We start from the raw sequence: 24,573 nt of genomic DNA on the forward strand, positions 1-24,573 counted from the left end.
ATAATGTTAAATTACACTTTTTAACTAAGAAGTCTCAAATTTGTATTTGTAAGATAAATAAAAAAAATAAAAAGTTTCACTTCGATATTTTTTTAATTATTTAGGTAATTAGGAGGTTCTGTTTTGATTGACACAACCTCTTTACAAGCAGAGAGTGGCACAGGTTTGAAAGGATATCCATACAAAGGAATTATTGTCGAAAAAAAATAAGGGTATTGTTTGGAGCAATATACATATAGCAGACAACTTAACAAACTAAAAATAGCAAACGAAAAGCAAAAGACGCACAATTTGCTTTATTTAAATATAATAAAGACAAATTTTATTGCAAACGAATAGGAATATTTTTATAAAAATGGAATTTTAATTGTTTACAGTATAATTTTCATTATGGAACACTAAACAACCTATAATAGTTTGAGAGAATGTGTAGAAAATTTTTTATAGCACCACTGCATATAAACAACCAATTTCAATTACAAATTTCAATTATAATTCTATTCTCTCATACTAATATTAAATTTGATCTGATTTAATTAGCCGAATTAAAAAATATTCCGAAATTAAATAATTTTAAAATATGGTTTCAAAAATATGGTTCTTGAAGAAAAAACAGAGAATAAGCTGATTAGCATTTTTGTACAAGAATAATTTAGTGGATGATATCTCCAATTAAAAATTATGTGATATGATTGCTAAATTATGAACTGAAATCGATTATTTTTTTTTAAAAATCAGATGAAAAAGACGAATTAACAATCGTGAAACTACAAAGCTCCACCCTAAAAAAATTGCAACTGCATTTCCTGGAAAGAAAGTAATAAATAAGTGCGTAATCCCTGAATAACGATAAAAATTTTATTACGTGAAACTGTTAATTTTTTTAAAATTATTCTTTTTATAAGATGACTAATTCTCCAAAAACTTTGAAGCAAGTTGAAGAGAATTTGTTGAAAAATTTAATTAATCAAACTTGATTAACATTATTAGCTTTTTATTAGTTTTACATAAAAAAATGATGTTTTTTTTTTTCAATTTCTAGAATTTTTGCATAGTTTGGCAAGTTTTTATAGTGTATTTCTACGCATTTTGGTCATGAAATAAAATTCCCTGTGTTTAATAAAATGTTTATGTTCAATAAAAATGCTAAAGGATTTTCAAATTAAATTTTTTACATTTTGTTTTGCAATTTTTCATTTTACTTACAAACTTTAAATAACTGCTTTTCAATAATATACAGAAAGGAAAAAAACAGTCTTATTTTTTAATTCATAAAATTGCACCAAATATTGTCCAAAATATTGGATCTCAAAATGCTAATTTAATATATTTGCTCTTAAAAGTAACGAAATACTTATACAAGTTGTGGAGAAATGGACTAATTATTACTTCAAAAAATTAAGTTTTGTCATGCTGCTAAACAAAAACCGCTTAAATTGCAACTCTTTAAAGAAAGAACCAGGTTAGCCATTCCATGAAATGCTGACCTAAAAAATGTATTATATAATCCAGTAATTATTTTTTTGTGTGCAAACAATATTATAGATAATCGAAATTTTGCTAAATTAATTATGTTCTTTTCAAACTAAACTTATACTATATTCTTTCCTAATAGTAAAAAATTAATTTAGTAGAATTGGTTTGTTTTATTGCACAAACAATATTGTGGATAACAAAAAAATATAGATAGCATAAATAACTATAATCAAAATTTAGCTAAAAATTAATCCTACAAAAATGTAACGATAATGTCAGAACTAAAAGCTTTCTTATTAATTTATGATTTTACCCCTTGAAATACTTCATTTACTTTCAATAAATTAATATAACGATTAAGTAAGATATATTACCTGTTAATGGGTCATCTCTGTTCACCACTTGATTCCATTTTACGGTTATTTCTGATTCAGAAGTACTCACCAATGAAATCGGTGGGGATTTCGGTAAATCTGAAGAAATAACAAAAATGATTCCTTTTAGATTTATAAAACTAACAGTACTCAAATATGATTGACAAGAGCATTTTGCACTTACAAACGTCTTAAACATTTAACAGAAATAATATCAAAAGATAAATTTGCATTTTGAACGTAACTCAAAATACGCGCGGACATAGTTTAAAATGTACATTTGAAAAAAAAAAAGAGGAAAAAACGGATTTAGTTTGGAAAAGGATTAAGAAAATAAACGCAAGAATAAACGTAGATAAACGTTTAAGAAACTGAGTACCACACAAAACGTGTCCTTTCAGCGTGAAAAACATGAATTCAAATTTTTAACAATTTAGTTGCGATTGAAAAAGGCGAGCAAATCTGCTTAGTTTTTCTAAACAGTACGAACAATCATCATTCAAATATCATTAAAAATACTGTTTAAGAAGCAAAATCAAATTCATGCCGAATTTTCTTAAATAGATCAATCAAATTTTTTTCAAACTCAATTTTTTTTAATCGCTCATTTTCAAACACAGTTCATTTTCTTAAATGTGTCAGAAATAAAAAGTTAATCAACAACCGATTAAACATATTGACTGATTAAATATATAAAATTTTTTCGCACCATACTCCTTGTAAATAGAATAGAAGCTTCAAGGTTACGTGATTTTCCCACTCTCCACACTTCCCACCTCTTCCTTATCATGGTTTCGGCAAACCATGCCATGTAAAAAGTTGGAACATACTGGAGTGGGGAAAACAAGCTTTGTCGAAACCGTAATATGGGGAAAGCGTGGAGAGTGTCGAAGATTCCATTACAAGAAATTCCATTTACAAGTTGTATAACTTCAAACAATCGAACACAAAAAGGTTTTGTTCTTACCTCCATCGAGAGTCCTGACGATTAATTCTTGCGAAGGGGGTCCAGTACCGGCTTTATTGTAAGCCTTGACCAAAACGCTGTATCTTGCAGATTTCGTAAGGCCCGTCACTAAATACTCGTAGTTCTCATTACTATTGGCCTCGATGCTTTTGAAACTGTAAGGCTGGTTGGTTCCTTCTGTTCTATACCCAACATAGTATCCTTTCAATTCACCGTTAAGGCATTCCTTTGGGGGTGGCTGAAACAGTAAGTTAAGATTTAATTTTTGTGAATAATGCTTCCTATTGAAACAGTTTAGAAAAAATAATCATACACCAGCTTTGATCTGGCTTAGTAATTAATATAGTACTAAAGCTACACTATTGACTGTGGTCTAAGGTTTTACCCCAGAACACACTACACTAACACAGATCAGATTGGAGGGAAAACCTGACTAACATCAACGATTTGAAAACTTTTGGGGAAAATAATTAGATAAAGGAGAAATGTAGAAAAGACTAGCGTTTAATTAATTTTGGTTCAATTATTTCTATAAACTGTTCATTTATACCCCCACATATCACGAATTCAATGGATTAGACAGTTTATCTTCTCCTTCTGATTGGTGACCATGCATAACAGTGGTTTTGGGATCTAGGACTTGCAATATTCTCTGTTTAATCATCTCTCAGAGACCTTATTAGTAGCTTTATTCATCATTAATTTTATACGTATTGCAAATCTGCAGAAATGAGCTTTCAAACGACTTACAAGCATTTGTTATTTGCTTATAAGCGATGTCTTTTATAGAATTCTCGAATGTAATTTTGTCGATATCCCAGTTCATGACTAGCATTAATAGCTTCATTATCTATTAAGAACATACGTAAATCTATTATGTATTGAATTAATAAATATTAATGCGCTTCATAAGTTAATCATATTAATTCCATAGTCATTAACTGCTCAAATTACTTATAAGTCTTCTGTTTGCTTATGAGCTTAAGCAGCTCTAATAAAAGGTAGGTATTTTATTTACGTCACACTAAATCTGCACGGTGGGCTATTACAACCGTCGTTGAAAAGCCGACCCAATTTTATGGGTTTTCGACTACTAATGTTCAACTCCGTAGCCTTGTAATTTTGAACCTAATCCAGAAGACAAGGGAACTCCTGGATAGAGTATTGGGAGAAATTTGCCCTTTTGGAGGACTTTTTGATGGAACTAACTTACATGGAGAAGAAAACCACGAAAACCTTCCACGGTTAGTCTGATGGCAAGGGGACTCTAACCCATGATACGTCTACCATGGAGGATATTTTACATCAGCACTGTAGTCGGTGAGAGCCGGTTGCGGAATGAATTCGTATCGACCAGCCATTGCCGGGATTCGAATGCGGTTCACCTCATTAAGGCGAACGCTCTTTCCTCTGAGCCACCACGGCTCGGTAGAACAATTTCATATCCATCGTTGAACAGCCGACCCAATTTTGGTTTTACGACAACTAATGTTCAACTCCGTAGCCGTGTAATTTTGAACCAATCTAGAGGACAAAGAAATGTCTAGATCAATACCCCCAGAGGTATCGATTTGGTATGGGAACATGGAGGACTTTGCGACTCGACAGATTTGAAGTGCATCAGTCACCATTTACTACACGGGTAGTCTTCGGCCAGCCTGGGATCGAACCCACGAACTCTTGTACACGGGCCGCAGTGCCCTACCAAACAGACTATCCCGGCCTCCCGGAAGAACAATTTAACGAGAATTCTTACAGCACACCCTCGGTTTCAATTCTGTTTTCAATGAATGTTAAAAATTAAAATAATTTAATATGTACTTTCACGTGCCACTGAAATATTGATTACGTGATTTATGTTATGGGTTCACCATCTCTTCCGTAGAGGTTATCAACCTTACCTTCCATTTAACTAGAATAGATGTTGGACCTCTTGCTTCGACATACAAATCAGTTGGTGGACCACTTGGCTCTAAAATAATAAAATGAAAAAAAACATTATCTATTGGAGACATATATTTGAATTTTTTTTATAAAAAAAATGCATGCATTTTTAACATTAAAAATGGTAGAAAAAAGATTCACAAGTCTTCAATAAAAAATTTTAAAAAATTGAAAAAAAAAATAAAATTTATAATTTTTGATAAAATTGAGAAAAATATTGATGCTTCCACATTAAAGTTTTTAGTTTATCTTAAATATATTGACCATACTTCAATTTTTCAGCAGCATTTCTTTGCTCTAAAGGTTTAATTAAAAAAAAATAACACTAATACAAAATAAAGCTTACAAAAATAACATGCATATGAATATGATGAAATATTTCTTGAAAATTACACCATAGTTTAAAAGTTTAAACTCAATCAATACAGTGATCCACGAATGTGTATATATATATATATATATAACTATATATATATATATAACTATATATATAACTATATATATAACTATATATATATATATATATATATATATATATATATATATATATATATATATATATATATATATATATATATATATATATATATATATATATATATATATATATATATATAACTATATATATATATATATATATATATATATAACTATATATATATATATATATATATAACTATATATATATATATATATATATATATATAGTTATATATATATATATATATATATATATAGTTATATATATATATATATATATATATATATATATAGTTATATATATATATATATATATATATATATATATAGTTATATATATATAGTTATATATATATATATATATATATATATATATAGTTATATATATATATATAGTTATATATATATATATATATATAGTTATATATATATATATATATATATAGTTATATATATATATATATAGTTATATATATATATATATATATATATAGTTATATATATATATATATATATATATATATATATATAGTTATATATATATAGTTATATATATATATATATATATATATATATATAGTTATATATATATAGTTATATATATATATATATATATATATATATATAGTTATATATATATATATATATATATATAGTTATATATATATATATATATATAGTTATATATATATATATATAGTTATATATATATATATATATATATAGTTATATATATATATATATATATATATATATATATATATATAGTTATATATATATATATATATATATATATATATATATATATATATATATATATATATATATATATATATATATATATATATATATATATATATATATATATATATATATATATATATATATATATATAGTTATATATATATATATATATATATATATATATATATAGTTATATATATATATATATATATATATATATATATATAGTTATATATATATATATATATATATATATATATATATATAGTTATATATATATATATATATATATATATATAGTTATATATATATATATATATATATATATATATATATATAGTTATATATATATATATATATATATATATATATATATATATATATATATATATATATAGTTATATATATATAGTTATATATAGTTATATATATATAGTTATATATATATATATATATATATATATATATATATATATATATATATATATATATATATATATATATATATATATATATATAACCTTAAATGATTTTGATTAAGGTATCCTACCTTCTTCACTAGTGACAAAGCCAATAATCTCAGAGGGTTCTCCGTGCCCTATTTCATTTTCAGCCACAACGGCCAATGCGTACGATGTTCCCGGCTTCAAATCCTGGATGACGGTATTAGTTTGAGTGGCTGCAACATCCTCTTCATTCAACGTCTGGGGACCATCTATTAGAGATAAACATAATTTGCTCTTTGAAATTAATTTTTAATTGATATTTGTTAATTGCTTATTGTCTTCAAATGTCAGAAAACATACTTAATTAAAAAAAGGTATAAAATTAAATAAATTTCTATTTCTGCTAGAAAATTATGAGCTTTAAAAAATAGCTTTCTGAGTAACTTTCGTGATAAATATTTGGAACTTATCGGAAGAGTGTGTTGGCCCCAACGCTCTTCCGAGTTGTCACCAACGCAAACATTACTCCCCATGAGCCGATTTTTCGATATTGCGATGCATTGTCAAAAAATATCGATGTTTAACAATAAATTTTCCAATAAAACTGATTTATATAACTTTTAGGACCGTCAATTAGACTTATACACTGTTAATAACAATTATTCGATATTTATCGATATTATACATATTATACATAATGCATATTATACATATACATATTATACATTTATAGATATTATACATACTATACATTCGATATTATACATAATGGTATCGACAATGAGTGCGATATTATCGCATTCGATAATTAGTTTAAAATTTTATCAAACATGGTTTCAGAAACAACTTAATATAGTGTGAGTAAAAACTTAAACTGAGTAAAAGGTTAGTGAAAAGTTTTAGGAAAATAATAATGAAAGGAGTTTAAATACTTTTGTATTTTTAATTCTTTAAGTTACGCAGCATAACATCAACAAATGAAGATTTTTCTTGCGGCGGACGAATAAGCTTTTCTTGCAATATTTTTCAGCGAAGCACTTATCTAGGAATTTAATAATTTTTTGAGAACTGTCACGGATCTCCGTAACTCATAAGCACAAAAGTTAATATCACGATGTATTATAAAAAATGTCGATGTTTTACAAGACATCGCGATATTTATAACTAATTTGTACTATTTTTACTTTGGTCAATACTTCCGTTACCTAAATAACACAAGCATTCGCAATAATATATTATGCATAATATTCAAGATAGTATCCTTTTGATATATTAGGTTATCGATAATGATCACGATATTATCATGATTAATAATTATAGTTTCTAATAATTATAGTAGTCGATCTATACTGTTATCATTAACGATTGCGATATTGTCATATTTGATGCAAATTTGTATATTTGTGGTAAATGATAACCTGATTAAACCAGAATCTGGAGTTGATCTTACTTGTTGGCTTCATAACCTATAAGAACCAGGCTTTAGCTTATAAGAATCTATAGGAATCAGGCTTTAACCTGTAAGAATCTATAAGAACCCGGTTTTTAAACTATAAGAATCAATCAAAACCAGGCTTTAACCAATAAGAACCAAATGCAAACAATGTAAACAAAAATGTAAACAAATATTTGCCCTATCAGTTCCAATTATGCTTTGAATTATGAAATATGTAATTATAGTCCTACTACTATACTAGGACTATAATTAACTTATAGTCCTAGTGTAGCTTGCGAAATACAGGTCTTCAAACTTATAAGAAGTAGATTTAAGGAATATTACTTTTCTATTGATAAATGGTGTGTTTTTAAGTTTATTTAATTTGATAAACTATATATATACATATATATATTTTCTTCTGATTCCATTCTGTCTTTTATATTAAAAATTAAGGAGAAAGTATGCTTAAGAAAACATTAGATGAAGATAATACAATCTTTACCATCATAAAGCCTCTTCATATTACATTTATTAAATTGAATGTAGGACGATGTTTAATCTAGATGTAATCATTCGTTAGGGCCATTGTTTAGATCATTTACTTAAATTAAAAACGAAATATTATGAAGCATTTGTAAATAGTAATTTCGTTTATGGACCAGGTTAAAATAAGAATGATAATCGTAATGATGACATAATTCCAATTTGGGTTGGCTGTTATCCCGTATTTCAACGGTCCATTTGTGCAATTTTGTGAACATAGGGTTTTCATTTCATGCAAACTCACAAAACCCAGTGGTTTATTCATTCTTTTAGTAATCAATCTCGTTTTCGAGAATTTGTGAGAAAAAAAATTCTGATACTTTGTTACCTGAAATTACCGTGAATCTACCAGGTCCTTGTTTTTGTGAAAACGCTAAGAGAAGCTACTATTTTTATGATAAAAAACACAAGAAAATATGTCTTTCAAGAAGTTAATTTATGGATATATACCGTTTTTCAAAAGAATTCCGTCAATTTAGCTCATAAACTCAGGAGGTGTATCGCTTTTAATATAAATATGTAGAATCCTTGTTCAAAATGAAGTAAGAGAAAGTTCATCAAAGCTTAACGAGAAAGATAAAATGAAAACATCACAGCCTGTTTAATTGCTGGAGAATATGGAAAAGATAATAAAAAAGCAATTATGATCAATTCCCACAAGTTTCCCCAGACTTCAATACTAATGTGAAGCCTATCGTAGGCATACCTTTTTGTCTTCATTTTTTTCTGAGAAATACATGGAAAATATTATGTTTACTCGTTTTGAAAAACCAAACATGACATTTTAAAGGAGAGATCATTTACAGAATAATACAATCATTGAAACTTGAATGATATTTTCAGAACAATTCTATGCTTTTAAGATTACACTATACCATAGCTGCCAACATGAATGAGAAAAAAATGCAGTAGATTTTATAAAATAATACATATTTCGCTATAATTGTTGAAAAAGGTACTAAATATTTTGCACGTGGAGAATTTTAAGGATTTTTATAGTCATCAAAATAGAAAAACTGCAATATTTTCCTTTCATGATTAACATTAAATGAACTTAAAATGTTACGCATTATGTTTACTCATAATTTCGAACAGTAATACGCATTTAATTCATCAAAGGTAATTAAAGGATTTTTAATTAACTAAAAAAGGGACTTCTAAATAAAAATAAACTTAATTATAGAGCAAAAGGTTTTAAACCAATTTTTATAAATGAGGCTCGTTTCATTACGTATTAATAACAATTATTTAAATAGTGAAGCAAATGATAATCTGTGTAAAAATTCTGCTTCAATAGGGATTTCATCAGGAGACTTACTCAATTTCAGGAAACTTTTAAAAATGTACAATATACCAGTGGAATTTTTATTAAACCAGTAGATCAGGAGAAACTGGCCAAATCCAGTAGTTTACTGGAAAATCCAGTAGAGTTGGCAGATATTGGCAGATACAATTGTTTAGATTGTAAATGTAAAAAGACATCTAAAGAATAAGGGCAGAAAATCTTACGTTTATCTCTCCAGTATTGTACTCGGTATTTATGTATCGGACTGTTTCCAGAATAGGGTGCTGTCCAACGAATACTGGCACTTCTAGCCCACACGTCCAGTACCTTCACATCTAACGGCTTTTCGGGAACCTCTGAAATGATATAGAGGCATTAAGTATTTTTCCTTTCTGGTGGAAGCATTAGATTTTACAAGCATGTGATCGGTACAATTGATGTGATACAGGTCACCTTTTTTTAATCCAGACTGTCACATAGTATTGCTTACTGCACAATGCATATAAATTTCTTATTTTCAATATTAAAAACGTGGTTTTTCCTCAAAAAAACTAAAATCGAGCACTTTTGTTCATCTTCTATTAAGCAAGTAATGTTGTGGCTCATTACTATTATTATTATTACAAAAAATATTATTAAATTTATAAAACTATAAGCAAGGCTTAACCCCGTCCCGCCTCTATTAAGAGGCATCCGGGGATGCCTCTTAATAGAGGCATCCCCGGTGAACTATTATTTAATTCTATTTTATACTATAAACTATAAGGTGAACTATTATTTAATTCTCTTTTATTTTATAACCGTCGTTGAAGAGTCGACCTAATTTTTTGGGCTACTAATGTTCAACTCCGTAGTCTTGTAATTTTTAACCCAATCCAGAAGACAAGGGAACTCCTGGATCAAGTGTTGGGAGAAATTTTGTCTTCGTGGAGGATTTTTAGATTGAACTAACCCGCATTTGCTTTTTCATTGAGAGGAAGATCACGAGAACCTCCCACGGTTAGTCTGACGGCAAAGGGACTCTAACCCATGATACGTCTACCACTGAGGAGGCTTCACGTCAGCACTGTGGTCAGTGCAAGCCGGGTGCGGAGTTCGTGTCGACCAGTCATCGCTGAGATTCGAACCCGGCTCACCACATTGGAAGGCGAACGCTCTATCTCCTGATCCAACAGATAATTTGTAGCAAATGTTTGATCCATGATTTTCTTTGTCTTCTGTGTTAGGCTACAGAGTTGAACATCGAAAGCCGTTTACCCGAAAATAGCATTATTGTTTAACGCTGGTTATAATCTCTTAAACTACGAGGTAAATTATGAAGCACTTAAATTTTGAAGAAAAATAATGATATCTGATGGCCACGCATATTTTTAATTTCTTTTGAATTTTTGACTAAAATTACGGTTTTCATTTTTCAAAAAGGATTAAAAAAAGGGTTAAAAAATTAACATAGTTTACGAAAAGGATTAAAAAATTATAGCAATTTAATTTTTCCGTAAGGCCGTTAAAAATTTAAACTGTAAACTAAATATGAATGTAGTTTAAAGCTACTCATTTCCATCTTACCTACTACAAGAACTTTGATATTCCGTTCGTCATTTCCATAACTGTTTGTAGCAGTACAGGAATAGAGAGCTCCATCTCCACGCCCAACATTCCGAATAAACAGTTCAGAATTAACACCATTTTTCGAATAGGTTTCAAACTTTTCGTACCTGAAACGAAATGAACGTTTAGTCACAGTTAGTCAAGAATATTAGATTGAATTAAAATATTTTTAAAGAAATGCATAGGCAAATGAAAATAAAGCCGAATTGCGAACATATTTGCATCAAAAAATATTCTAAATGCTGCTCATTTCTTGGAACACTTGTTTAGTTTGATTTTAACAGTCAAATAAAAATTTAACTTTTAATCAAGAACTAAGCCACGACACATAACAGCCAAACCAAGCAGCTAAAATAATTACTTAACACTAGAAAGACTGAAATTTAGTATATATCTATATTGCCCAAAATCAGTCAAAATGACTGTTTGTGCAAAAATAACTAATATGTAAAGAAATTTTTTAAATTAATTTTTAATATTTTTTACATTACTTACAGTTATATAACAAGTTATTAGTAAATATTAACAATAAAAAAAATTATTTCACTTGGAAAAAAAATAATTTATGCATTATTTGTACATTTTTTGCAAATGAAAAAACAGTTAAAAAGCAGTAAAAATGGCAATCTAGTGTTAATAGCGCATTTATTATCTGTATTCCATAATGACTGTTTTAGAATCCTTGTCCAGCGAATTGCTACTGAGGTAGGCGAGACTGAATGGAGGAAAGATAGAGGATTGAAAACATTAAAACTTGTTTGATTGTTGGAAAGAAATAGAGAAGGAGGAGAAAAGTGATTAATAAAAGCCCTCAAGGTTTCAAAACATCGATTTCTATCAAACTGGTTTTAATGTTTTCATCCCACTTTACTCACAGGTGATTTGACAGAATTATTTCAATCAACTTTTTCATCTCTTAAGTATTAATTTGAAATGACCAGTGTTTTGGGAAAAAGTGTTGCAGCTTGGAGCACTTTTTATGTCAATTCAAAAGATAACATTCAAAAACACATTCTCTGAAAGATGTTTTTTTCCCAGTACAAAAAATTTAAAAATAAAAATTTGTCAGAAATTTATCTGGAAATCGCAAACGGTTCTAAGACGCAACAACTTGGTGCATATTGGATTGATGAGCTTGTATCTCAGGAATGAAGATATTGTATCAACCAAGAAGATTACGAGAAAAATTATCAAGAGTCTGCTTGATAGAAAATGAATACTTGAAATTAAAATCGTAGCACTTGGAGAAAAAAGAATTCTGGTAAAATTTCTGTACCATAAAGAAATCCTGGCAGAATAAAACTATAATTCTGGCTACAAAAAAGAAAACAAACTGTATTTAAATTATTCATTTGGTAGTTTTTCCGTTGCCATAGTAAAGGTTCACCGAAAATTCTGATTTTCCAAATTATAGTTTCTATTATTCCACATTTAGTAAATATACAAAACTGTAAAGTAATTCAACCGAATAAATGGTTTCTATGCCATGATCTATCTAAGTCATTAAACTAAAATAGCCAAATTTAACAACATTTGTCAAATTTTGACACATATTATAAAACAACATTTTGCTTTTAAATTTTACCAAATTATTATCAAAGCACTTCGAAAAAAATTACTATGCTCCTTTTTGTTCCCATAGAGCGAGAAAAAATGGTAAATGTTACCATATTCTGGTAATTTTGATGGTACTTTTTTCCTCAATGAGGTAAGGGAAAGAACACTGTCATAAATTTTAAATTTTATCAGTGGAACTTTTATTAAGTTTCTTTGGTTCAAATTTTGTAAGAAAATTTTAGATTGAAATTTTGCACGAAATTACGATTGCTGAAAGTTTCGATGTTGTAATTTTATTTGTTAAAATTTATTTGTTACAATTTCATATGTTAAAAAAATTAAGATTGCTTTTAAACCTTACCCGGACATTTCTGTAATCTCCAATTCTCTCTTATCCTTATACCATACGATGGATATGGGTTCGTCTCCCGTTGCATCGCACCTTAAAACAGCACTGTCCCCCTGTTTTACAGATTCTACCTTGAACTTTTCCTCAAATCTTGCTGGAACTAACAAATAAAAATAATGATATTAAAATTCCTAATAAATAATGCTTTTAATGTTTGCTTTATTTGGCAAAGAAAAGTGCTTATAGATGGGAAATAAATGGGAAAAATAATTCGAAACAATTTTAAAATTTCTCACACATTACACCAAAAATACTCTGGTTCGAAAAAAAACAAATCTGAAAACGACAACTTATGATAATTTGTGTATACATCTGCTTTAATGTAATTACTATGTAACATCATGACTGTTAAGGCAGAGCTCAGCTTTTTTCATTTGATGATAATTTTGATCAGTATGTCCAAAATCGTTTTTTATTTGTTTCCTACATTTTAAATTCTATATTTTATTTACTATTGAGCTTTAGAATAAACTAATTAAATATACAAATCTGAGACTTTTTGAAAACTGATGTTATGAAGAAGAAAATGTTAAAAATTTAAAGTATTTGTTTTATGTATTAAATTTTTACTTTATTAAATCGAAAGAAAGTTCTTCCAAGTGTAAGAAAGGAATTTTCTTATTTTATTAATGTCAAAAAATAAGTTTATTATTATTTCAAATGTACTTTGGTTGATTGCTGTTCTACAAATAAATAAATAAAAATTTCAGGCTTAAAAGTACCCTTTAAAAATATATAAATATGAAAACTAAATACTTATTTCTGCTTATATTGCTTATTATAATAAGAATATATTTTCATGAAGTGCATTTTTACTAGAATATAAGCTAAAATAAGTATTTAAAATAATTATATGTTACAATTTATGAAATGCTATGAAACCTCAAAAAATTTGTATTGTCTCTGAATTCAGCAGTAGAGGAAAAACAGTATTTTAAGTTTTTTTTTCTTAAGGAAAAAAAGCTCTGACGATTTCATTAAAATAGACAATTTATATTTCTCGAAAATAAAAATTAGAAGAATTCAAATTTTACTGAAATGTGTAGAAATAATTTAGCTTATTATATTTACATCATAAATACATTTCTTTGCCAAACAACTTTTTATGAAACAATAACATTTCATTACAAAATGAATAAAATTAATTAAATTGACAGAAAAATACACTTCTTTTATCAAACATCAAAACAATATGAAAGTGTGCTAAGCAAGCGTCATGTCAAACATATACACGTTAGATATTAAATACCAGGCTATAAAATGTGTGCTAAACAAAGGGATAGGGAAACATATGCATTTGAAAGAAAAATATTGTATGGTACATGTTAAAACATGACAAAAACATGTATCAACAATGTATGTACATGACAAAAACATCGTATCAAATACATACATCAAATAAAACATATTGAATAACTAAAATGTAAAATGTGTACTAAAAATATTATGTCTTATGCATTAAATGTATTATTATAATGACACAACATAAAATATGTGCAAAGTAATCGACATGTCATGTATATTAAGGATATTTAACAACAACGTAGAATAGGCGCTAAACAAACATATACATTATATATATAATAACAAAATATAAAATATGAGCCAAATGAGTGTTAGTCGTATTTAGACGTAATAAGGAATCATTTGATATTCAGTTTCTAACTGGTATGAATAACCAATTAAAAACATAGGAGGATTTTGAAGGAAATATTAAATATTTTTTGGAGAAATTGGGATAAAACCTGAAAAAAAAGAAAAAGTTATACGTTAGAAGTAATAAAACATATTATTTAACGTATAAATGACATAAAATTGCAAGTATAGATAAATAAAATAAATTTGCAGGATTTTACTTACCTCATCACTTTAGGACAATTGAAATCCAGTCAGTCAGAGAATTTGAGCCTAATTCAAACTAATAAAATCAGGTTAACAGAGACGTAGGGGATTTACATCGCCAGGGGACTACCTCAGTTTTTAGGTTCTTAATGATATTGTGTAGACCTAAAATGGAATTTTTCGGAACCATTTTAATTTTTAAATGAAGTAAAAACCTAAATCAAGCTCCCTTGGCATTGTTTTTTTTTAATTACTTTGAATAAGATTCTTCACCTTTATATAAGTGTTACTGTGAATGACCAAAATTAGCGGTTGCTGACAATCACATAGTCGCTTTGGTAAATGACCAAAATATATACTAAGTCTAGCTAAGTGCCCCTAACCGGAATACACTTGCCCGGTATGCCCTACACTGATTCTTTTTTAAGGTTCAGTGCCACTGCCCGGTACTCCGAATATTGATGTTTCTCCTAATCTATCTTCAGATATTAAAATATCGAATAAATTTGAACGAATAAATTAATAATCAAATATAACAAATATTTCAGACATTCACCAAAGTGACTATGTGATTGTTGACAATCACCGATAAACGTCGACGTTCGCTTGATTGCGACCATTCACGGTAACATAATGATTTAAGACAAACACTCGATAAGAACAACCTATATTATTAACATAAAAACAGAAACTATGAAACAGAAACTATATTAGTAATAACAGAACATAGATAAAACAAAAACTATATAAGTAACATTCATTATTAAAATTTAATAATGTATGTTACTAATATAGTTTTCCTTACACTGCGATATTTTTGATTGCATTTATTTTCTAGTGAAAGAAAAGCGTTTTTTTCTAGTCATTTTTCACTCAACATATAAGCATAACAATTAAAAAAAAATAATAATAGTAAAAAACTATGATCAAAATAAATTACAATATTAACAAAAATGTAGAAAAATTTGACAAAGTATGGGGCTTGAGATTAAACGGGAACCGGGGATATTTTAAAGAGAAAACCATTTTACCATGGAAATCATTTGTAATTATTTTCTACGAACTCGCCAAATCTATAAGGCTGCGTCTGTGAGCAAATGTTCTCTTCTCCCGCTAACTACGCTGAATCATATTGAGAAATAAGGCAATTTATTTTTACCATTGCAATTTTGAATTCCGGAAGCATAATTCTCCTAAGACTTGATCCAGGAGTTCCCTTGTCTTCTGGATAGGGTTCAAAATTACAAGGATACGGAGTTGAGAATTGGTAGCCGTAAACCCACAATTGGGTCGGCTTTTCAACGACGGTTATAACATAGTAATTCATTCATGTTTATATTTACTGTAATGGAATTTATTTGCAAAACAAACTATACCATCTAAATAAAACATATATTAGTGTAATTCAGCATTAATATTCTTGATTCCATAGATTAAACCATGCTTATTAATTATTAGGTAAAATTGTAAAGAGAAACACAACCAACTGAATATAAAGAAGACTTATTTCGAACAAAGTAAAAATTTATGAAATATCTTCGTTTTTCTTATGCCACCTACGCCAATTTTCTGTTCTCGTATCTCCTCTTACCATATACTGTGAGATGAAATTCTGCAACAAGAATGTCGCCAACACCATTATTTGCTTCACATTTGTAATGACCTTCATCCGATTCTCTAACATCAGATATAGCCAAATGGCCTTCCTCTAAGCCGCTGGTGCGAATGTCGGATTGAAGTTTGACGAAATTTCCTTGTGACCCTAAAAAAGATATTCGTCATTATCAGTGAGTTACATTTTATTGATTTTATTCATGCCAGTTTACACAAAATTTATAAGCTGTGCAAATTATTTATGTCGGTGCAGGATTTTTAAAAAGAAATATTTATTAAAAGCAGAATTAACATGATTACACAAGGTGTTCCGTAATAATTGCTTTTCATACAAAGTTTTAAAATCCTTGGTAAAAATAAAGACAAAAAGTGTACTCACTATGTGCTAATATTTAAGAGAGCAAAAATAAATCTTTTCGAAAATCACTAGTAAAGCACGGAATAAGCATAAAAACTAGTTTGGTTGGGGTTTTAACAATCACTTTTCAACTCCTCTCCTCTTTCAGTGGCAATCACACAAGTTTTTCCTTTTTTAGTATCGCCTTCTCTGCTAGTGATTCGTTTGATTTTTATAGCATTTTTATTCTTTTCCCCCTTAAATATTAATTAGCTTAAATCTAAATTTTTGTAAGTCTAAACGTTCCCTTTATTTTTAACAAAAGGTTCTAAAATTCTATATTAATGTCAGTCATTACAGAACACTCTGCATAGTATTTTAATATACCATTGGCGGGAGGCAGCAATTGTTTATCAATGAGAATGATTATTATTTAGTAGAATAAATTTTCTCGATTTTATGAAAAATTTTTATTTAAAAACATCAGAGATTTTAAAAATGGACAGCACAGTAAATTCAAATAAATCTTTGTTCTAGAAAAACATATTGAAGTTCACAAAATAAAATTTTATTTAAAGGTTTTACTGAAAATTTTGTTTATAAAATCATTTTTTCTGTTTAAAGTGTATAAATATTTAACAATTTCCTTTAAACTATTTATTCTCAATTTATGTTAAAAATTTCCCATTCAGTTTCTTAGTTCTCATCAAAAATATTTTCAAGCGATAAAATTTAAGAAAAGCAATACGGATAAAAATTGATAAGTAAGGGAAAGTGGGGTAAGACTGGCTAACTGAAATTCGAGGTCCTGTTAGAGCTGAACTGTTTGATCTAAAAACTGCCAGATTTTATCAAGATATAGATTATTTAGTGGTGTACAATATAACATTTCAGAAAAGTCATAGATGCACTATTTTTTAATCAATTATTTTTTTTCCAGAAAAAGTCAAATAGCGGAGTAAGATCGGGTGCACATGTTAACTTCCGGTCTCAATTATCGGTCTTACTCCTCTCTATATTGCAAGTTACAAAAGAGTGACAAAAAAAATTACCTTTTTTCCACCATGTAATGACAGGAGATGGCCTTCCAGATGCTCTGCATTTTGCTTCAAATTTTGTACCAACGTGTGTGCTGGAGTCCTTGACTTGTTCCAACCACAGCGGAGGAGCTGGATACAGTAAAAACAATTTAACTTAAGTACAAAATCATTCAGTGAAGTACAAAATATGTGTAATACAAAAACAAATAAAATGTTTGCTTTCATTAAATTTGTAATAAATGAAAGACTCATGATAAGTGTCAGAATTATGCAAGCTATATATGTTCTATATGTTATATGATATGTTTATATATGTTATATGATACGTTATATATGTTACAGTATTAATGTTTTGAAACATCAATAGATTAATATATTGTTATTAAGCAATGAAATGAAAAGTAGCATTCATCTTTTGTTAATAATAAATATTCAGTTACCCACAATTTTTTGCAAATTCAGAATACAAAATAAAATTTTAATGGATATTTGCAATTGGTCAATTTATTCTATTCATTATTTTAAATATTTAAATTATAATATTATCAATAATTTAATAACTCAAAAATAATTTTAATAAATGCTTGTTATTAGTTAATTTATTCTATTCATTATTTTAAATATAAAAGTTATAATATCATCAATAATTAATAATTCAAATAAAAAATAAGGCTACTTGAAATATCCCTTATAACCAATAAAAATTATTAGACAGCTTATTACACATGCTCTTAAATTAAGACTAAAAAGGCATGGTTAGAATAGTGAGAATTAAAAACAATTAGAAATGTAAGCAATTCAAGCAATAAAAATTATTAGACAGCTTATTACACATGTTCTTAAATTAAGACTAAAAAGGCATGGTTAGAATAGTGAGAATTAAAAACAATTAGAAATGTAAGCAATTCAAGCAATAAGAATTATTAGACAGCTTATTATACATGTTCTTAAATTAAGACTAATAAGGCATAGTTAGAATAGTGAGAATTAAAAACAATTAGAAATTTAAGCAATTCAAGCAATAAAAATTATTAGACAGCTTATTACACATGTTCTTAAATAAGGACTATTAAGACATGGTTAGAATTGTGAGAATTAAAAACAATTAGAAATTTAAGCAATTCAAGCAATAAAAATTACTTGACAGCTTATTACACATGTTCTTAAATAAAGACTATTAGAAAATAATGAATGCATGGGGAATATAGATGAATGCATGAAATAAGCTTAAATAATTGTAAAATACCTTTGACTACAAGTAAAGCAGTGTACTCGTCTTTTCCTTCATTGTTAGTAACAACGCAGGTATAATTTCCAGTACTGTTTTGGAATACTGGATTTATGGTTAGCGCTGAGATATCTTTAATATGATTGATATCAATATTGTCTTTACTCATTAACTCTTTACCATCTTTCAGCCAACGGAAATAGAGAGGATGAATCCCTTTATTAACGGTGCAAAGAACACTTGTCTTCTGTGACACACTAAGAGCTTCAGGAAAGTTGAAAGGTTGAATTTGTGGGGTGCCTAAAAATATTACATTGATTACAATAGAAACAATTACATTCGACATTTGTTACAATAGAAACAATTACATTTCGTATAGATTCATGAATATAAAACTAAAAATATGGATATTTAAAATAGGGCACTTTGTTGTTATTTTAAAAACATCAAATAAAGCATATTTTATAAATTGAAATCCTATAAAATTCAGTTTATTTTTTAATATATCTCAATCAAACTATTATTCATTTTAAGGCTTTTATTCTAACTTTTAAGCTAAATACTTTTTTAAAAACACTTATTCACTTTTTATATGAAAGGAAAATACCATTTTATATTGTGTTAAAATTACAGATTATGTTAAGCATATTGAATAATATTAAAATAACAAATAGCATTTAATCCATATTAAATTATTACGTTTTGAGTATAATTGCTTTTCCTTATTTTGTATAAGTTGCCAATGACTTATACAATCCTATATTCTATAGAATATCTGAAATTCATCTGCTAAGCATGAGATGATTAATATTTCAAACATTGTCTAGGCATTCTGTAGAATGACAAATGAAAATCATTCTATCACAAAACATGATTATTCTCATATTTCATTCCTTGCTTAAAAATGCCAGGCATACTATAGAATACCAGAATTTCATATAATGGCGACACATTTATTCAATACATTTACAATGCCCATATCATTTGTTGAAACATGAAATTTGATTAAGATTGCATAAGATTAAGATTTTTTTAACTATACACGTTAATTTCAAAATATTGCAAAAGATTTTATTATAACATTTGTTATATAAATATTTAAAAGCTGAACCAAACAGAGAGATGCAATTTTAATCATTTATTAGCAAAATATAGCTAATAAAACATATGGTTATCGCATGCATCAGCATGAAACATTACATTCAAAAACTATAAAAGGTTTATGTTTCAAATGAGTCTAGAATATCAGCAAATGCATCGACTACTTACCGTTTGTGGTCAGTGTTTTAGGGATGAAGCTCCAGATAATGATGAATAAACCAAATAGTAGTTTCTTGAAACTTTTAACCATTTCAGATGAACAAAAAGATGGTTGAATATTGAACGTATATTCAAATGCGACTGAGAAAATAATGAATCATAAACACGAGCATACAATCACAGAAAGCATAGAAGCAGTTCTTCTACAATGAAATCGAATCTTTCTTTTAAGTAGTGTTCAGAACCTTTCTTTGCCATGTAAGTGGCGCCGCCTTGTGATAAAAAATGACAAAATGAATAATATAATTATTTTTGAGCATATTATTAATGAATCATATTAATGAGCATACTATTAATTATCACGAAGAAAAAATAAATTCTGGAACAGCAACAAATAAGAATTATTTTAATACTCTATGAAATATTCAGATAAAAGACACATAAAATGCATGGGATATTATAAAATACGAGTGTATTTTTACATAAATGAAGCACCAGTTGATCTATTAACAAACCTTTCAGAAATATAGTTAGTTTACTTACTAAGCACCGTTAGTTTTGCACTTTCTTCAAGTGCATCCCCTATTCCATTCGAAACGGAACAAAAATATTTGCTGTCGTCTTCTTTTTGAATATTGGTTATTGTTAGTAAACTATTTGCAATCACATACCTCCCACTATTCATCAAAATATTAGTTCGCTCCCCTAGAAGAAAAATATAAACAATTCAATAAATACATGTTCAATAAATAAATAATACATAAAAAATTCTTGACGAAAATACCAATTTCGCTATTGAAGATTTTAGTTTAAAGTTAAAAAATAAACACACATGTTTTGAAAAGGTGGAGAATTAATTATTTTTTAATAAATATATAATAAATAGTTATTAAAAAATATGTGTTTAAAAATATGTATTTAAAAATATTTATTGAAAAATTATATTCAAATACAGTTTATTAAACTTCATAGAGATGAAAGTTTTATTCAATTGTTTTATGATAGTACTTAGCAAAAAAATTGTATTTATTATGATAGTATTTAGCCCCCTACTTTCTAATACAAAACCGTATGATATCAAAATAGTTTTGCGAAATAATCTCAATTATTGTACTAATAATGTATTATCTTTTTTCTTTTTATAAATCTATAATTTTCTTTAAAAAAATTCTTTGTATCGATATCTTGCAAATGGAATATTTTTAAAAATTAATTTCAAAAATGTTTTTAATTTTTAGAATACGCATGTTAGTTTTTTTAGAATACTCATAAAACTGTACAATTGTTTCTAAAACTTTACCTTTTGCCCATGTAATTATAGGAGATGGTCTTCCGTTAGCAGAGCATTCAAATGTGACATTTTTTCCTGTGACTGTTTCTACATCAGATGGCTTAGAAGTCCATGTTGGTGGTCCTGGAATAAACAGTAAAATACGTAAAACATTTATTTAAAAAATGAGCTAAATATAAAAGTTAAATATAAAAAGATAAATAAACAGCTTGCATATGTATCGAAAAATTATGCAAGGTGTTTCTAAAATAACATTTTTAAAATATACTTTATTTTAAATTAATGATTAAAAAATAACACAAAAAAGTACGCATAATAAGAACGAAAGTAAGCATAATAAAAGCGCGAACACAATCTGACGAATCACCATTAGAGAAGACTGGATTAAAAAAAACCCACTAGTTTAAACTGTCGATTTATATTTTTACTATTTTCTAATAATCACTTTTGATTCTTCTTTTAATTTTCTCACCGAATCAACCAGGCTCTGATATATTTTAATATCACTTTCCTTTATAATGATTCGTCAAAATTTTAGAGGGACTTTCTTCTTTTTTTTTTCTCTTTAACTTAAAAAAAAAAAAAAGATTTAAAAGAATATATTTAAGGTGGCGATTACGGAACATCCTGCACATTTAAAAGTAGACATTTTTGAATATTTCAATTCAACATCAAAAAAATTTAATTAGGGGATAACAGTGGACGATTAATTTAAATATTTTTAGTTAACTGTCGTCTTATGTCACTACTTTACTTTGGATTATATTTAAAATATCCTTAAAAAAAATGGCCATAATCAAAGACATACGTGCTGTTGCATAGAATTGTTAACTTTTAATTATTTCGTTAAAAGTTTTTATTTATAGAACAAATATAAATCCAGATATTTCTTTTAATTAGTTAATAGTGAAAAATTTAAAATTATCTTACTATTTTCATAGTGAAATGTTTTTTAAATAAATTCTATAGTATGAAAAGAAAAATATCTGTAAAAAGAAAGAAAAATTATTGTTACTGAAGCTTTAAATATTTAGGAAAACGCTTTCCATGTATTGAAAAACTCATGAGAAAGGTATGGCACACACATGCAAATAATTCAAATAATATTTCAAAAACAGTTTTGCCTTTTTTTTTAAAAAGGAAAAAAAACTCGATTTACTATTTTCAAAAAATAAAATAACTATCGAAAGAAGCAATAGTAAAAGAAAAGGGATGAAAAAGGAATCCCTCTTCTATGAGATCTGTAAATCCGTTTCCCTGCATCAAGAGATGGTGTGCAGAGAAAAATAAATGCGTGAATGTTTTTCTCAGTTAAGAACTAGGAAACGATTTTGTCACACAGACTTTTATTAAGGTGTCCTAACATCTCTGACAATACGGAAAAAAGCACCAAATTCTTTTAATGTACTCTGGAATAAAAAACTTATTTTTATAGTCTTCTTAATTGACTTCTAATTTTTGAAATTTAGGAGAAAACATGGTAAAAAAAATACAGTTTTTATAATACCACGATGTAGAATAAAAAATGTTATAAAATTAAATTCTTGATAGTTTTGATAGCTTTCTTTTTATTATTAAACTTGAAATTGCTGTATTTTAAAAATAGACTAAAAGTTAAGCTTCAAATTAAAATAAGTAAATTACGTCAAGTAATTTTTATTAGCATTATATGAGAACTTAAAAATTTTTTTAATTCATAATAAAGCAAAAACTTCTCAAAGGAAAAACGTTCCACGTCTATCTATATATTTATATATGCATGCTTATCGTTAAAAGACTAACGTAAGATTAATTTTACGGAACTAGCATTTACAATAACACCTAGAAATGGCAGCATCAGAAAATGGATTCAAGACAAATTTGTGCAGGTAATGTGGTAATGTTTTATTTTTAAAGCACAAATTACTCGGGATATTGTAGCTACAAAATTTTAACAGCAATCGACAAGATTTCAAGTATTTATCTTAGTTAGAAATTCTCCTTTTCGAAAGTTTTGTAAGTATTTTACTATTAAAGATGTTTATAAATTTCGCATTTTAAAGAAGTTAAGTTATGAAGGGTGAAAATTATAGAAAGTCAAATTACCTTGAATCATGAGTTCAGCTGTATATGAGGCGACGTGAGAGCCATCAGTCACTGTACATGTGTAGTTACCGCTGTCTTGACTTTCAGTTGGATTTATGAATAAAGTTGAGAATCCGCCATAATAAATGATTTTTATTCTATCATTTTCTTTTACTTCTGATTCATTTTTTATCCACCTGAACTTCACGGAGCTTCCTTCACTGGTTGGTGTGCAGGTTACAAATACTTTTTCAGATTCTTTTGTGTTGGTTGGAAAATTAAAAGGAAGAACAGCGATGTCTTTGCCTTTATAAAAATAATATAAATTCAACACATACATGAATTCATTCATAATAAATAAATTCATAATACATAAATTCTTTTTAACTGTTATCAAAATTCAATATGAAATGCAGCAACTTTCTGAATATAGATTTTCTTTAAAAATTATAGTTAGATCAAAGCTGTTTAATTTAACTGTTTTAATTTTACTCTAAGTTAAAAAGTCAAACTTATTAATTTATAGTAAACTTTAAAGAAAAAAAGTAAAAATTGAAAAAAAAAACGTTGCTAAATACAGTGAGGAATTTGAATTTTTGTATTTAGCATTTATTCACTTTTTTGAG

General features: G+C 27.2%; 2 protein-coding genes across 9 annotated transcripts in view; both read right to left on the bottom strand.

Annotated features, from left to right (window-relative positions):
• Nucleotides 1-24,573, bottom strand: part of LOC122271858 (cell adhesion molecule Dscam1-like) — a 106,171-nt gene that overhangs the window by 18,202 nt on the left and 63,396 nt on the right. For 7 of the 8 annotated variants that reach the window (XM_087164744.1, XM_087164742.1, XM_087164740.1 and 4 more), the window contains exons 5-11: nt 13,224-13,371; nt 11,264-11,412; nt 9,922-10,053; nt 6,536-6,700; nt 4,719-4,789; nt 2,818-3,055; nt 1,851-1,949 (exon numbers count right to left, since the gene is read on the bottom strand). In XM_087164744.1, coding sequence (XP_087020870.1) covers nt 1,851-1,949; nt 2,818-3,055; nt 4,719-4,789; nt 6,536-6,700; nt 9,922-10,053; nt 11,264-11,412; nt 13,224-13,371 — 1,002 coding nt within the window. Of the gene's footprint in view, nt 1-1,850; nt 1,950-2,817; nt 3,056-4,718; nt 4,790-6,535; nt 6,701-9,921; nt 10,054-11,263; nt 11,413-13,223; nt 13,372-21,135; nt 21,298-21,892; nt 22,007-23,968; nt 24,254-24,573 lie in introns of all 8 variants that reach the window. The other variant, XM_087164743.1, reaches the window with a different exon arrangement.
• On the bottom strand, nt 16,561-20,850 carry LOC139426365 (cell adhesion molecule Dscam2-like). Its single transcript, XM_071184949.2, has 4 exons — nt 20,602-20,850; nt 19,351-19,632; nt 18,117-18,233; nt 16,561-16,875 (listed from the first exon to the last, which is right to left on the bottom strand). Exons 1-4 carry the CDS (start codon nt 20,681-20,683, stop codon nt 16,670-16,672), a joined length of 687 nt encoding a protein of 228 aa, XP_071041050.2. The 5' UTR covers nt 20,684-20,850; the 3' UTR covers nt 16,561-16,669.

This window comes from Parasteatoda tepidariorum, chromosome 5 (genome assembly GCF_982258835.1).
Source record: "Parasteatoda tepidariorum strain Cologne lab strain chromosome 5, Ptep-v5.0, whole genome shotgun sequence".
Taxonomy (NCBI): Eukaryota; Metazoa; Arthropoda; class Arachnida; order Araneae; family Theridiidae; genus Parasteatoda; species Parasteatoda tepidariorum.